The 16,930-nt window shown below is 41.4% G+C and overlaps 1 protein-coding gene across 2 annotated transcripts in view; it reads left to right on the top strand.

Moving 5' to 3' along the window:
• The first annotated feature begins 5,575 nt into the window (after window positions 1-5,575).
• Window positions 5,576-16,930, top strand: part of baz1a (bromodomain adjacent to zinc finger domain, 1A) — a 33,889-nt gene continuing 22,534 nt past the window's right edge. For both annotated transcript variants that reach the window (XM_080414751.1, XM_080414750.1), the window contains exons 1-7: window positions 5,576-5,677; window positions 6,097-6,287; window positions 9,374-9,652; window positions 12,624-12,788; window positions 13,278-13,379; window positions 14,060-14,147; window positions 15,890-16,024. In XM_080414751.1, the coding sequence (XP_080270877.1) occupies window positions 6,175-6,287; window positions 9,374-9,652; window positions 12,624-12,788; window positions 13,278-13,379; window positions 14,060-14,147; window positions 15,890-16,024 (882 nt within the window). In that variant the 5' untranslated portion in view covers window positions 5,576-5,677; window positions 6,097-6,174. The remainder of the gene's footprint in view (window positions 5,678-6,096; window positions 6,288-9,373; window positions 9,653-12,623; window positions 12,789-13,277; window positions 13,380-14,059; window positions 14,148-15,889; window positions 16,025-16,930) is intronic.

Genomic DNA, 16,930 nt, shown 5'->3' with positions numbered 1-16,930 from the left:
ACTACGACTTAAAGGGATATTTCACTTTAAAACTTTTTTTTTTTTGTCACTTAGATTTTTATTAGATTTTTCACACACACATACAACAAAAATAAATAAAAACACAGTGGGAGACAGACTACGCATAAGTAAAACAAAAGATCAACAGGGAAACATATAATTTCAATTCAGTCATGACTGTAATATCACACGGGCCTGAATTATTTATTATTATTATTTTTTGTTTATATTATTTTTCCTCACTCTCTGGGGGAGCCTAGGTATATCGTCTGGTTCTTTATCTAGTCTTCCTATCATTATACTTTACATCCCCTCTTTATCATTAATTTGCTTCTCAAAATCCCCCTCTTTATCTGAATTATAATGTGACTTCAAAAAAAAAATCAGTTCTTTTGTACTGTCTCCAGTCTCCACCTATAAAAGAAACAAGACAAAAATATGACTTCCAAACACGGGGTAAAAAACTCCGTGACCCCTAAACCCTCCTAACAGGGTGTGGGGGCAAACCCCATCCTAAATGGGGGCCCCACCCTAGGCAACTAGTTCTAATCCCATCCTTGGGTTTCCCCAGCGCCTAGCCATCCTCCTCTTAACGTAAAAACCTCTCTGTTGGTACATTTCCCCCCCAAACAGGAAAAAAAAAGACTCAAACATTTTCGTTTGTACACACAGCCCAACTTTCCACTCTAATCCCCACATTGAGTTGGTGGTATTCCCAAAATATGTCCTTTGAATCAAAACGATAGGAGGGTTCTTTATTTATTTTGTTGTTTCTTTTGTTCTTTTTCTTTTTCATTTTTAAATGTCTATTAGCATGACATCAATGTCTTCTTCTTTTCTCTGCAAATTGTCCTTCGCTTGTCATTTCCCCTTTCCCCCCTCCACCCTCATACCAACTCAATGTTACCTCTTATCTTTTAGCATGTTGTATAGATGGGTTTCCTGTTTGTAAACATGAGAGGATGATGCGCGCGCAGTGGAGGGGTGAGCCTATAGAGGGCGCTATTACCCGCAGCAGCTCTAGTCAAATGTACATTCATAAAAGAAATGGTCTTCACCGGGTTTAATGAAAGTAGATTAAATTATGCAGTTTGTAATATCTTCTTTACTCAATAAAAATGATTTGTCGGAAGTTGGATCTGTTTGTATATAATAGCAGCATTATGCCTATTATGCCTATAATAGCAGCATTATGCCTATCTAAATCCCGAACACAACAACAGAGTGAAGGACGCTTCCGGTTCGTTCTACCCCAGGCATGCGCAGATTGCGCACTCTGCTCTGTGATGACGTCGCGCGGAAACCCATCTATTCAGTTCTTTTTTAAGTACACTCTCAACTTTTCTTCGGCTCTCTTCATCGCTCCTCTTTCCCCCTCCGTTCGTCTTCGCTCCTCGGCTCCATGGTTCGATCCCGTGCGTCCATCCTTCTCCGCCGATGGGTCCACAGTCGACACGACGTATCTCCCGTCCTCCCTCGGCGAGTCAGCGTCTCGTTCCACGCTTGGTTGTCTCACCATGTAGCCTCTCTCTCTCATGGGTTAGGACCTCTGTCGCATTTCTGTAGATCCTCACTCCGTCAAGCCAATGTATCCTCATCTTCGTGAAGGGGGTCTGGAAACGTATTCCTTTTTCTTTTAAGAGTTTTTTGGAAGGGAGATATTCTTTCCGTATACGGACAACTTCGTGTGGGTAGTCGTGGTCGAAGCCCAGTTGCTTGTTACCGACTTGGATCTTTGCTTCCCAGGCCTTTTTAAGCACCATCTCTTTCGTCTCAAATCGAAGAAAGTTAATCACAATGGATCGGGGGGTGGCCGATGGGTTGTTAGTTTTCTGAGTGCGAGCGCGGTATCCCCTCTGTATGTGGAGTTGGGTCCCTTTAGGTAGAACAAGCTCCGTTTGAAACAATTGTTCCATATATTTCACTACTGAATCCCCTTCTACTTCCATTAGACCGAATACCCGGATGCTACAACGCTTAGCTTGCAACTGCATGTCCAGTAGCTCCGTTTGTAATTGTTCCACACGGTTCACCAACCCCGTCACCACCACCTCATCTGCCCCCGTTTTCCCCTCTTCCATTTCTGGTGTCGTTGAATCTGATGATCTATCTCCCTGCGAAAACTTATGATTTCCTCCTTCATTTCCTTTTTCACTTCTTCTTTAAACGACGAGAGCTCCTGTTGTCTTTCCTGCTTGTCAGATTTTAGCTCTTTAGAGATATTAGCGAGTCCCGTTTGCAGTATTTCCGCAAGGTTTTCGTCCATTATTTTACCCCTTAGTTTTTTCTCTATGTTGGCGATTCCCTCATGGCCCCCGTCCATTTTCCCATTCGAGTCTTCTTCTCCGCCCGTCGTCGTCGTTGATTTTGTTACTTTATTTTCCTGCTGTTTGTCTTCGTGTGTTTTTACGGCCATTAAGTTATCCGTTATTTCTTTCCTTATATTGGCGATTCCCTCACGTAGTATCTCGGCCAGGCCCCCGTCCATTTTCCCATTCGAGTCTTTTCCTCCGTCCATCTTCTTCGTTGATTTTGTTACTTTATTTTTCTGCTGTATGCCTTTGAGTGTTTCTACGGCTTCATCTGTGTCTCCTAAACATTACTTTTCATTCCTTTTCCACTTTGGTTCTGTTTTTGTCGAGTTATTGTCGAGTTATTATGTCCAACTGTAGAGAGCTAACTACTTAAGCTGCACCTCACTCCGCCATCTTACCGGAAGTCCTCACTTTCAAACATGTTTGGGGTCCTTTTAACGCCTACTCTGGCTTTTGTGAGCACCCCAGACAGTTTTTAAGTTGCTTGATGAATGAAAAAAGTGATTGAAAAAGCACTCAATGCCCCCTCACACATTAGAAGGATGTGTTGTGAGCTTGTAGCTATTTTCAAAAGATTTATTTATATACATTTTGAAAAACTTGAAATGGGACATTCTGCATAATGAGTATTTTTACTTTTGGTACTTTAAGTATATTTTGATGCCAATACTTTTGTACTTTTTCTTAAATAAATTCTGAATACCAGACTTTTACTTGTAACAGAGTATTTCTACATTGCGTATTGATACTTTTATTCAAGTAACAAATGTGAGTACTTCTTCCACCACTCTTCAGAAGAATAGCAGTCTACCATCCTGTGTCAGCTGGACTGTGTGAAGTGGTCTGCCTCCTTAGAGTTGACTAGGCCAACTTTGTTCATTTGAGATTAATTTACACAAACAATAGGTTAGGCTACACCTGTACCATCTATCTACCCCGAAACATATCCTGTACAGTTGTTGATTGTAGCATATTAAAGGCTTTTACATGAAATGCTATGTTATTGATGGAATTCAAATGAGTATACTGTTGGATGACGTGCAGTCCATATCTAGTTCAAGTTCAGGCAATTACTGCACATTAAGGTAGCCCCCCCCCAACACACACACACACACACACACACACACACACACACACACACACACACACACACACACACACACACACACACACACACACAAACACACACTCTCTCGAAAAGGGGTGTTTTTTAACGAAACAAATAATTTCTGAGACCCAATGGCAGTAAATGAATGGGTGACAGGTTTACAGGCCAATAATGATAGCAATCCAGAGTTAAGCCCCGCCCAATTACAAACTTCCTACCCCATCGACGTGCTGCGTTCCTGTAAATCCTTTTAAAACCGTAAACTGTATGTTTGAATCCTCAACAGAACGTTATTATTATGGTTTATTTTACTACCCATGTAGAATGTGAATGACCAGGAGGATTAATGGCGTTCCAAGTCAATAACTATTTACTATTATTTACACATATATTTAATTCATGACATATATTTTAGGAATCAATCACAAATCAATCACAAAGGTAACTTTGGAGGTCTGGTGTGCAAGACAATATAACAATGTTTTCCCTCCTCCTCAAAACGGTGAAAGCCCATTTGTAAAAGGTTTGTAATATAATCTCTATTTACTACCACTTCCATAGTTCCATTTGTTGTGACTCGCAGCAACGCAAGTGAATAATATATTACTTTTTCCATTTATGTTCTATTTATTATATGTCCGAGTTTACGAGATGTACGTGAACGCCACATCAGTGAAGTAGAGCGGATCTAACTTGTCGTCAACACCGCGCCAATCAGCCCGCTATCTACCCGTCAACACCACACACACACACACTACGGCCGGAACTGGGCTCATTTAGTCTCCAAAATAAAAAGGTATCCTGTCAGTCTTCTATAACTACAACCATGGATGGATTATAGACCGGGTCAATGGGGCCATACAGTGCCCTGGGGCCCAGCCTTGACTAGTACTACCAGGGGCCCTTGTAATGACAATTTACTAAAATGTATTATTATATAGTTTAACGCTCAAATACATCGGCCCTGGCCCTCAGTACAACACCCCTCGTATGGCCGTAACAGGGCGACCGGACATCCTATTGGGCCCTTTTTGACTGTAAATCCTGTAAACGTATCTCTACGGGTGCTTTCTTGACACACAAATTACTTAGAATCAGAATACAGTGTTTGCGTGCCCACTCGAACACCCAGGGTAGGGTAACCGACCGGAATACTCGCCCCCAAAACACGCTCGCCCCCATTGTTTTCGTGGACCGCTGTGGACCAGCGGTTCTTGTATTCTTGTATTTGTTTTACTGAGGTTAAGGTTAGGTTAGGAATAAGATTAGGGTTAAACATTGTTTTACTGAGGTTAAATTTAGGAATAAGATTAGGTTTAGGCATAGTTTTACTGAGGTTAGGTATGGGAATAATGTTAGGTTTAGGCAGTTTTATTGAGATTACACTGGATTACCTGGAGGCGACCGTTCCGGGGTCGCCGGATTTGACCTGGGGCGAACGTAGCCTTGCGTAGCCAGACTAATCACCGAGGGCAAATATACCGTAAATTTCGGACTATAAGCCGCGACTTTTTTCCCATTTTTCGACCCTGCGGCTTATATAACGGTGCGGCTTATCTATGGATTTTTACAGCTAACGGCCACTAGGGGACCTCCTAAATCTATGGATTTTACACCTGCGGCTTATAGTCCAGTGCGGCTTATATATGTTCCAAACATTCAATTTAGCTGCTGCGGCTTATAGTCAGGTGCGGCTTATAGTGCGAAAATTACGGTATATATTTTTTGCACTGGCAGATTCGTCTGGTCCCAGGCTAGGGCAAACGTGATTTAGGGCGAGTGTTCTTGTATTCCTAAATAGCAGGGCCCTAACGATAATTGGCCCAGGGGCCCCTGTGAGTCTGAATAAACTATGCACACAAAAAAAAGTTTCAAGTTTTAAAAACACACAAAAGTCCATCCAGGAAAATGCCTTGTTACACAGAAAAAAAAAATGTAGTCCCCTTTTAAAAATGTCAACGGACTGTACGTTCTTTATTTCAGCTTGTCAAAAAGAAATCTACAAGCCAATTCAACTCATTGACTGATTTTGGCTATTAATATATATGAATGATTATGATTAATATTGTTGGCGTTCGTCAACGTGAGTTTTATTTTGAAGCGTACGGGCGGAAGTGTTGATTTGTCTGTCCACAATGTGACTGACAGTGGATGTGATCCAAGAGAAAGAAGAAGAAGAAGCTACGACCCGGCGGCTACAGTTTAGTATTGTAACAAAACGCGGATTATCGCTGCTTCTTCGTTACATAACTGGGTAAAGACCGTTTGAAAGTCGTCAATCAACTTCTCCGTTGTCTAACTAGTTGATTTAAAATCCACGCCGTTCATTTTAAAGTCTCTGAAACGGACCTTTTTTCTGACTCATGTCAAACGGACTTGAGAGTCAGTGAGAGAGGAGCACGTTTCCATGCGTGGATCAGATTAGACTAGTTCAGCTCCAAAGACAAAAGAAACCTAACAATCTGTTTGTCTTTTAAAACTTTGGATCTATTTTGGGGGTTTTCATTTCACCACCCCGATTTATGATTAACATTTTTGTTGTGTTTAATACACAAGGGCGATGAATTAGTGTTATTATTATTATTGATCGATCGATCTCTCGTCATCTACAACTTTTGATCCGAGGCAGAATATGAAGGTTTTATGACTTTGTTTTCCCTCCTGTTCTTGAAGGACTCGTTTTATAGAGAGAAGACTTGAACCCGGACAAGAAAGAAAGGAATAAATAAATAAAGGAATACAGAGAGAGAGATGCCTCTTCTACACAGAAAACCCTTCGTCAGACAGAAACCTCCAGTTGACCTCAGACCAGATGAAGAGGTCTTCCTCTGTAAGATAACCCACGAGATCTTCAGAACATACGAGTGAGTTTTAATTGATTTAATGCAGTTCATTAACAACCTAGCTAAACTGAGAGACGGTAACAATTGTAAACAAATTGTCCCGGGAAATCTGGTTACATATTATGCACCCTCTCACAGAGTTAAGAGAATATAGGCTATATACATTCACACAGGATTTCACTGTATTTATTGGATAGTTTTTTTAAAATGTTTCCATTAAACAACAAGATGTTGGATCTAAAAAGGACTTTAGAATGTAGAAGTGACGAATATGTTAATGAAATAATGTTAACTTGACTGACAGCTACAGAGCTTTGAAGATGCTGCAGGGTACTGCATGACACACACTAAAACAGAAACAAAAAATGGTATGAAATGATGTATAATGTAGTTTATATCAATAATGAAATGTACGTTATTTGTGGACTGAACCACAGCATGAACATTTTTAAAACTCTTGTTTATATAAATCTAAGTATATTACACTTAAATTGACATCCAAAAAGTCGTCATTTCAACCCAAAAGTGTCGATGCTGAACGCATTTCGGTTGAAATGACGTCGTTTTTGTCGTGGGACACGAACGAACATACGAAGCGATGCAGTACAAGTTAAGAAGAGTTTAGCTTAGAGAGCTAACTAAGTTAGCAGCCCAGGCTAACGTTATTATAATGTATACAGTGTCTGTACTACTCTTAGTAAGTTAGCGGCCGGTTGAGCTAGCTAGTTGAGTTCGTGTTTTAAGTTACTAAACTAAGTTTAGGGGTCATGTAGGTGGTAAAGAAACGAGCATATATGACGTTATGTCACGAATGAGGTCAGTTTTAAGGTTAGCTTTGAGCTAAAGTTAAGCCGTTTGTTGTTGTCGAGGTTAGCCGCTTGCGAGCTAGCGGCTGGCAACTCTACTGAAACAGCTGTTACGCCGAACTAGGTGACCCATTGAATTCTGTGACCCAGCCGCTCAGTGTCGTGCGGTTTTCTGGCTTTTAAACAGTGGTCGAAAAACAAAGTACTCAAATGTTTAACTTTTTATCAAAATCTACAAAGTAACTAAAGTTTTAAAATAATTTTAGTCGAGTAAAAAGTACAATATTTGCCTCTGAGATTGTGGAGTAAAAGTACTGAAAACTGGAAATACTCCAGTAAAGTAAAAAAAAATACCTCAAAATTGTACTTAAGTACAGTACTTGAGTAAATGTACGTAGTTACTTTCCACCACTGCTTGAACATAATGTGAGCGTTGTTTGTTTCAAGTTTTAGCTGATGGGTCATAATAATGTGATGGATGGATGTTGTTGTAGAAAACTGACCACTGCAATTCGGTAGGTCGCCAGTTTGGGTGTAACATGCCGGTTAGCTTCAGCGAAGCGGTAAAGTCCGATGTGTGTATACTTTAGTTGCGTGCCGGTGTCGCGCAGTGGAAATAGCCGATCTACAAGCGCACAACGGCCTCGCAGTCGCAGCACGGCGGTTGTGAGCTTGTAGATTGGCTATTAACGGATCATAAAACAAACAATTCTGTTTTTGTACTTCTTGTATTTAAAACGTTACAGTCACGTCGTCTTATGTTCAAATTGGTGTACATTTTTGTTTAAATTATATAAGCTATAATTATAGATAAAACTATAATAAACAAAAAACTAAAATAAACTATAGTGAGTGTGCGAGGTCCTGACGTCACTGCCGCTAGAGGGCGCTATCCCCCTGGGTCGTGGGCTCGTGGTGTAATTTTTTGTGTTGAAATTCCCATAGGAGAATCTTTGATCACCTCATATAAGAACTGTTAAAAAAATAATCACACCACCCTGGCGATTTGACTCGTATGAATATGAAGCATTGACTGAAGGTGGAAATGTACAAATTCACCCAAAAAGTAACACGATAAACGCTAGAAACTAGTCAAACAACCCAAAGACTTGGGTCGTTTCCCATGAACGCGGCTGCTGTAGGGACAGTGATTTCAGAACCGGAAGTGTGGTTTTTAAGACTTTTAAAGCCGAATTAATTCAAATCCATAAACAGGCTGTATCAAATATGAATGAAAATCATAACGATGCAAAACGATGTTTATTTTTGGAACACAGTTCTTATCTGACGTGATCTAAGATTCCCCCATGGTGATTTCAACACACAAAATAACGCCACGACCCAGGGGGATAGCGCCATCTGTCTAGCGGCAGTGACGTCAGACTTCGGTGCTCTATGGCTGAGGTTTTAAAGTGAGTGAGGGTCTTGTCTCACTCTCTGTTGAAGCTGAAACGTGGTAGCCTGGCATGGCCAGACTAATGTCACTGCGAGGGCAATTTCTTTTTTGCTATGGCAAATTGGCCTGGAACCAGTTGTTGTCAGTGTTTCAAAATATAAGAGTCACAAACTGTTAAAATATTCAATATCGTTGCTAGTGGCTGTAAAGAATAATGATTGATGGCCCTGATAGCGTATTGACATTGTGATATGAGACTAGATATCATCTGGATATTTTTATATCGAATGTCATCATGATATGGCTTAGCCCGTTATAACCGGGAAAGCATCTGTGACATTTTAGATTTATTTATATATATATATATATATATATATATATATATATATATATATATATATAGATAGATAGATAGATAGATAGATAGATAGATAGCAACATAAGTTTTTCAGAAAACTTAAGATTTAGAACAGTGGTTCTCAAAAATAGCAGATGTACAAGCTCGCAGCCATCACTTCGTGCCACGCTGCGAGCTTGCACATCTGCTATTTTTGAACATTTTTGAAAATCTTGAAAGTGTTTGAGCATTAAGATCAAAACTGTATCCATAACTCTATGCTTTAAATATGGGGGGGGGCACATACTGTATGTTACAGTACTCATGACTTACTTGACTTAAATCCTTTTGCTCTTTGGGGAGCATAGGTCATTATGAACTTCTTCCAGCTGGTCGGTGTTGGGCGATCTTTTCTGCTTCCTTCCACGATGTGCTTTTTCCCCTGAGTTCAAGGTGTGCCCAATCCAGTCCCCGTTACTCACATGAGACCAGTTCTCATCACGGTGGCAGCAACGTCTACACTTCAGGACTCTAAAGTAGTTGGATGTTGTGTGTTCTCTCCCTGCAGTGAGTTCTTTGAGAGGACCATTCTGTGTAACAGTCTGGTATGGAGCTGTTCTCTGACCGGGAGGCCCGGTCTAACCTACCTGGAGGCCGTGGACAGCGAGAGGCGGGCCAGACAGAACCTCGAGAGTTTCTCCTCGGCGCTGGTCCTCCCCCTGCTCCACCTGGCGTCACTGACGCAACGGTGCCGCCTCAGCGAGCTCTGCGAGGACGTGTACGACTTCGCGCGCCAGAGATTCTTCCCCGGGGAGACTGTGGATGTCGCAGGACGCAATGGAGCCAGGTAGAGATGGAGAGAGAGTGTGTGTGTGTGTGTGTGTGTGTGTGTATGTAAGAAAGAAAGAAAGAGGTTCCGCATCAACAATGGGTTCTCTCTGTGGAGTTCTAGACCCAAAATCCAGTATACTGTACATATTAACACATTGGGTGCCAGAGGTTTATTAAAATATTATACGTTGAGTGCCAGCATTTCTTCCATCCACTTGCGTTATACATTTCGTGCTGTGAGAAGCCCCGACGCGGAAATGCATGTAAACAAAGCGTGCGTGCGAGACGGCGGAGGGTCCCGACTAACGCCTGGAACAATAATATTTCCAACGCGACCCTCCATTGCAGCGTGATCGCCGATCGAAAACGGCTCGTTTCCACCACATTAAAAAGAAATGGAGATATTAAGCTTTTAATCAAGGAGATAACATTGAAAACGCCGACCGGAAGGATTTTTGACATGGAGCCTCATCCAGCCTCTTCTTCTCAGAAACTGCTTGGGTGATGTCAAAGTTTCGTTTTAGCGCCCCACGTGGCCCACATGTATAAAAATAGAATTGGGTCAAAAACGGTCCGGACCGTTTTCGGCACTTCTCGTTTGGACCCTCAAAAACGGTCCGGACCGTTTTTGGCATTCAATGTGTTAAAAACGGGAATAAAAGAAATCCCCAAAAGGTAGCACATCCTAAATTTCAAATCAATGGAAGACAAAGTACTCACATTTCCCAGGGGTCTAGCGCATTGTGAAACGGGGTTAGACTCCTGGCGCTCTGGCTGATACCGACAATACTTATTAGCACACACCAATAAACACCAATAAACGAACACTTACGCGCTTCGGCTAAGAGCCTTCATCAGAGAGCAAATTTGGGATGTGCTACCCTTTTTTAGGGTTTTCTTTTTCAATTCCTGTGTTTGTAACGTAAGTGGTGTGTGTGTGCAGTTGTTGTTAATCTTGGATTAAAGTTGTCCATCATGGTGATGGATTTCTGTCATTTGTAATCCAAGGAGGCCATATATGAGATCAGTGTACCAAAAAAATGTGTGTTTGAGGGTTGGTGGAAATGGGTGGGGGTGTATGCAGCCAGCGATCGCTGCGGTACAGAGGGACAGTTGGACTAGTCATCAAAACGCGGCCTACTGGGTAGTCTATTAATCTACAAACCGTGATCCATCCCCAGCCAAATTGTTTACAACTCCTATAAAAATGTGTAGATTAGGGCGCTTGGGTGGCGTAGTGGTAAAGTCGCTGCCCACCACCACAGAGGTTGTGGGTTACTTTGAATCCACCGTGGTGCATCCGGCTTTGTCGGGCGTCTATACAAACACAAAACAGACTCACTGGCAGGTGAATCGGTAGGATACAACAGCAGTGACCACACAGAAATGTGTGTGGGGAGGAATTAATTGGCATAACGACTATATTGGGGAGAAAAGAGGGGTAAAAAAGAATTGGCTACTAACTACTATTCTAAAAAAATATATATTTGGATGTCTGGATGGCGGAGTGATGCCACACCTCCCTGCTGAATTTTGGTCAACGGCAGACAGAGAGAAGTTTGCCTGGTAAACTGTCCCGGTCGTGTGAATTCACATTATATTGTGTGTTCTGCAGACCGGTCTGGCCCCAAGCGTGTGTGGGCGTTTTTGCAGAAACCAAAAAGTGAAAGAGCCAATCCGCGTCTGTCAATCACAGGGCCATGAGCGCAGACGCTGATTTGCTCTTCCACTTTTTGGCGTCTGAAAAACGGCCAGACCGGTGTGAATTCTCACGACCGGGATGGTTTACCAGGTTAGAAGTTACCAGATTGAACAAAATGGACCTACAAATAATCGGTTGTTATCAATGGATGTAACTTATTTTAAAATATGCCTAGGCTATATTTTTGGTAGCTTAAGCCTTAATGTGGGCTAGTTGTAAAGTAACCCGTCATTGAAAGCCTTTTCCGTGTGCTCCATCACCTGTCATTTTGAACTTAAATGTGAATGAGTCATTCTAACTAAACTGAACGCAGCACGGATTTTACGCTGTGGAGTTACAGTGATTGGTATAATGACACTCTCCAAAAGATGAAATCACAGGGAATAGATAACTATATGTACTTTTTATATATTGGGGAAAATGTAAGCTACTGTCTGACCATAAATGCAGCCATGGCTAAATTGGCATTCTAAACGTATGCTTCAATGTTAAAACAGTGGAACATTTGAGCTGTCTTTTTCTGGTGAAAAATAAATATGGAGGCATTTTATCATAAATGAACGGTTCTAAGATATGTGTTTGTTTGGTTATAGGTGTTTGTTACAGGGGTGTGTGTGCGTGTTGGTGGTTGTGTTTGTGTGCATGTTTGGGTACGTGTCTCGATAGTGGATCGCGATTAAATTAACGCTGATAGAGATGATAAACGCCGGGCCTTCCTTAATACTCTATATGAATTCATCTAAAAAACTATGAAACGGCAGAAGTGAACGCAACAACCAGTCAGAACTCTGCTTTTGGCTTGCACGTCAAAGTAAATGCTCATTTCCATGCGATACTTACATTGAGCCAGCTGAGATGGAGAGGAGAAAAAGACGAGTGGAACATAACACAGACATGATGAAACGGGTGTTAAAGTGAACTTTAATTATCCTCCAAAGGTGAGGAGATTCTTGACAAAAGGTTACACTATATGGACAGGGTGTGGATGTTCCAAAAGTGACACGGCACAGTACCCTACCCGCTCTGCAAAACATGCCGTTGCTCAGCGCAAACCATCACGACCGTCCCGAATGTATATTTATTTAGCGACCCCATCGACAGTATGAAAATGTGGTTCTAACACGAGTATGGCTGCAAGTTCTGTCCTTTGTGTGCCAGCGTTGTTTGTCTTTCTGTTACAGATGTATGTGTTAAGATGTTTGTGCTTGTTAACAGATGTGTGTGCGCGTGTGTGGGTGGAAGGGGGTTTGTTTGATTACAGATGTGTGTTTGTGTGTGTTTACAGATGTTTATGTGAGATCTTGGAGGTTCAGTCTCCGTCGTCATGCTGTAACGGCCAGGCGAGATCGACAACAGTTGCCAACGGCAACGGTAAACAACCGCCCGATGGAGACACCATCGTCATCAGCGACAGCGATGATGAAGATGCATCCAAACCACAAGTCAACGGGTCAGTAACACCACTATTAACTGCATTCTCATTCAATATTTCATTTTCTACCTAAATTTACCCTTCAACCAAAATGACTGGCTATCCACAGGTTTTGTAGTAATTGTAGAAATATTAGGCCTGAAATGTCAAATGTTCAAGCATGTTCAAATCATGTATACTTAAAGGGATAGTTCACCTCCAAAATGACTTATTTTCTATCAATTAGTCACCCCGTGGAGACTTGAATTTCATGGATTTCTTTTTAGTTTTTGTCGCATTTCTAAGCCAATAATTTGATGACCGGCAGCGGTTCCGGTAGGAGACACAAAGAGTCTCCTTTGTGTCTCCTACCGGAACCTCTGCCTACCGGTCCGCTCGTCATCAAATTTAAACTTATATCAGACCATTTTCCTTTTTTGGGGGAAGAATTGCCAATTTAACATTGATGTTCCCACTCTGGCTCATGGAAGATGTAGGTTTGAATCTCGACGTGTGTTTATGTGACAGGGGGAAGAGGAAGTCTCTGACCCCTGGTGTGTTCAAGTACAAGGTGAAGCTCGTTAAGACCGATGACAGCCCTCCGTTTCTCGCCAAGGCCAGCCAGATCAAGTAAGTGTTCTTAAAGGGGTGGATGTGATATTTCTTTGTTCAAATAAGTGTTAAATAGCTCCATGTTCTAATAGTAATCATTGCTATGTAGAGTGGGGGTCTTGCCTTATCTACAGCTCTTTAGTAAACAGAAAATACAAGTGAAATTGGAAGAGATAAAATGAGAAATAAAGCAAACTAAATCCGAACTGGAACACTATACAATTGAAGCTAAAAATCTATGTGGAGTTCTCTCTCTCCTGGTTGGATAAAAATTGATATCCGGACCTGAAAATGTATTTTTAAGAGACGGGGAGACCGCTGTTACCGAACAAACACTTCATAGCAATGATAACTTTTTGAATATAGAGCTTTAACTTTTTTAATAAAAACATTTATTTCCTCTCTCTCCAAAAACATATCACACCACCTTTAAGTACAGTATGGTCTTATATGGGTTGTGCAACACAATTCTAGTAACATTTCACTACATCTCCCATAATGCAACACTTATTTGTCAAACATTGACCTAGGCTTTATTTTACACCAATAAACAAACTCGACAGTTCTCACAATTAAATACTCATTTAAATACATTTTTGATAACAAGTAACACATTATTGTAGAGCTTTGTATTGTTATTATTCTACTTTGTACGGTTGTTATTGTGCTTATTGTTATTTTTTTTTAATTAATTGCAGTCGTAAGAAGAACGGTCTGTCAAGGGAGAGACTGAAGCTGTTGTTAAAACAATACTGTGAGCCACACGATGGATTCATACGACTTAAGGTATGTACACTACAAAAACATGGAATAAAGTTCTGTCTTTCTGTCGTTGGAATATCATAGTCCTATCGGCATGTCTTTGTCTTGGCTGACGGTGCGTTTTAACAGCGGGCGATTCAGGATAGTATTCTCCGGAAGTGCATTATATGTCTATGAGAGCCAGCAACTACTGGCGATGAGGCGAAGTGGGACGATGTTGATCTGAAAAGATGGATTTTATTTATCTTTTGGACGATGTCGCCCGGCGATCGTCCGGAGACTCGCCCGCTGTTAAAACGTACTGTAACGCTTCTCAGAGTGGGGACCCCCAGGGGTCCTTGGAGGGGGTTCCAGGGAGGAAGTAAAAGGAGGAACAGTTTAAACTCTTGGAACTCCAGCATTCATATTCTGGGGGGAACATTAGCCAAAAATAGCAAGCTGAGCTTGTAGATCTAGTCTAAGTCTAGACTCTCTAGAGGGTTTAAGTGGTTAAAGGGATACTTCACTTTAGGGCCGGGGACACATTTAAAAAAAATATAAAAAATAAATGAAAAAAGTTATGGAAAATTCATGGCCCCCTCACGCATTAGAGTGTCCTACTAATGTGTGAGGGGGCCATGAATTTTCCATAACTTTTTTCATTTATTTTTAATATTTTTTTTAAATGTGTCCCCGGCCCGAAAGTGAAGTATCCCTTTAAGGCCTATTCCATTTCTCTGCTATTCAAAAATATCTGACACACAAGCTCAAAACGCGTCACACTGCAACACATTGGGTGCTTGTAGATCAGCTGTTAATAAATCTTCCTAATATGGGGGTCCATGGCAACAAAGCTTTTCAAATTGCGGTCCTTGGACAAATGCATATCAATTTGTGGGTCCTCGACATAAAAATAAAATGTCAAAAAAAAGTATTTATACTTAGTTTCTGACACTTACACACTACTTTAACCATGCTAATCACACAACCACACCACAGTAACTATGGCAACTTCAACACCAGCACAATAACAGCTCCACCACAGTAATAACACACATGTCATCTACAGATCTATTAACCACTTGTGTAAGTGATGTGTTTGTGTTTAAATAGCTCTATATTCCCATAGTAATCATTGCTATAGTGTGTTTGTTTGTTACTGAACGTTAACCTATTAACAAGCTACTTTTTGTTCACACCACCTCTTTGAAGTGCTATGACTCTTGGACAACTTGAGCTTTCAGTTTTGTAGTTCACCTTGTCGTGATGTAACTCCAAATATTGCAAGATAGTCTCCTCTGTTGCTCACTGAAACTGCTCTCAAAGTCACTCTTTTAGTACATAAAAGGAAGTTTTCTCTATATATATTTTTTTAAGTCTTAAGTCTCTTCCGTACCCGTTGGCTATTGTTGCTAGGTTGGACAAAAATCCTCAACACCAGCAACTGCCATGGTGTTCTTCAGTTGCCTTGTATTGATATTTAATGTATTCAATTCTTATTTTAAACTTGGTCTTAGTAAAAAGGAACATCTCAGATGCAGTGCAGTGACTGGGCATAACGTGTTTTTTCCAACGTGTTTAGCAAACTTCAGCCTAAACAATGCTGCCACATGTAAGGAGCCTGCTGGTTGGTCGGTCAGGCACCAATCGGAAGGCTTGATAATGAGTGAATTGTCGCCTATGATAACATGCCTATAACAACACGCCCAAATTAGGGACGCCAAGGTTGAAAGTAGGTAGTAATTAAATGTGTGTGTGTGTGTGTGTGTGTGTGTGTGTTTTGACAGCCGTCCACAGTGTCTAAGTTCTGCCTGTCAGAACAGACCTTCTCTCAGTTCTTTCCTGACGAGCCACCTCACTTCCCCAGCAGTGTCCCCGCCAAGCCGCGGGGGCGCACCCCTGGACTCACCTCACCTGGACAGGTGAGGTCTCTTTTGTGTCACGTTAATGTACGGTACAGTTTGTAGTGTTATTTTGATGTATGAATACAGTTCTCATGGCGTGACTGAAGAGAGGTTTTCTGGATGTGTGCGACTTCTTCTGTGAACTTTACTCATAATATTTCCAGCTCAGTAATTAACGGTCTAGCGATCACAGATTAGGACTACAATAAAGAGCAGCTGTAACTAAGTAGGCCAACAGAAAGTGACATTTCAAGCTATGTAGTTACTAGTTGGTGGTCGACGTTTTTCTTACCTTTATATACAGTATGATATCCTAGGACAAGTGGTACAGTAGAAAAAAATCATAACTCCATCCCGAGTCGACCGCAGCTAAAAACCTGAGCCTATGGGGCTTGCGCTAGATCGCGAATGTATTCGCGTTTTTTTGTGAGTGACCTAACGCTGTTATGGACAGAAAAGCCTCCACAATGTTTTTGTCCCAAATGGGCCGCCGTAGTGTTGACAAAGTGACGTGGATGATGTCTTGCAAGACTTCCGGAGAGGCACATCCAACATAAGTTTTCTGTCCATGAGAACGTTAGATCTCACAAAAAAGAAATGTTATTAAAATATCCATAGGCTCAGGTGTTTAGCTGCGGTCAACTCGGGATGGAGTTATGATTTTTTCTCCTAGGATATCGTATATAAGGTAAGAAAAACCTCGGGCGGAATTCCCCTTTAACACAAGACTATTATCTAATGTTGTGCTAGTCTGCAAGGGGAAACGGCTGCAGGGTATACTGCAAGAGCTTGTGGAATTTTCAAACGATTTTTCTTTGTTGAAAAGACGGAGATCTCCATCAATGGCGGTCAACGGTTGGATTTGAAATGACGGAGATCTCCGTCAATGGCAGGGAATGTGTTAACACCAGGACGGAGATGCAT

The sequence above is a fragment of the Gymnoscopelus braueri genome (genome assembly GCF_963280865.1).
Source record: "Gymnoscopelus braueri genome assembly, chromosome: 19".
In the NCBI taxonomy this organism is placed as follows: domain Eukaryota; kingdom Metazoa; phylum Chordata; class Actinopteri; order Myctophiformes; family Myctophidae; genus Gymnoscopelus; species Gymnoscopelus braueri.
This window is presented reverse-complemented; position numbering and strand designations above follow the sequence as displayed.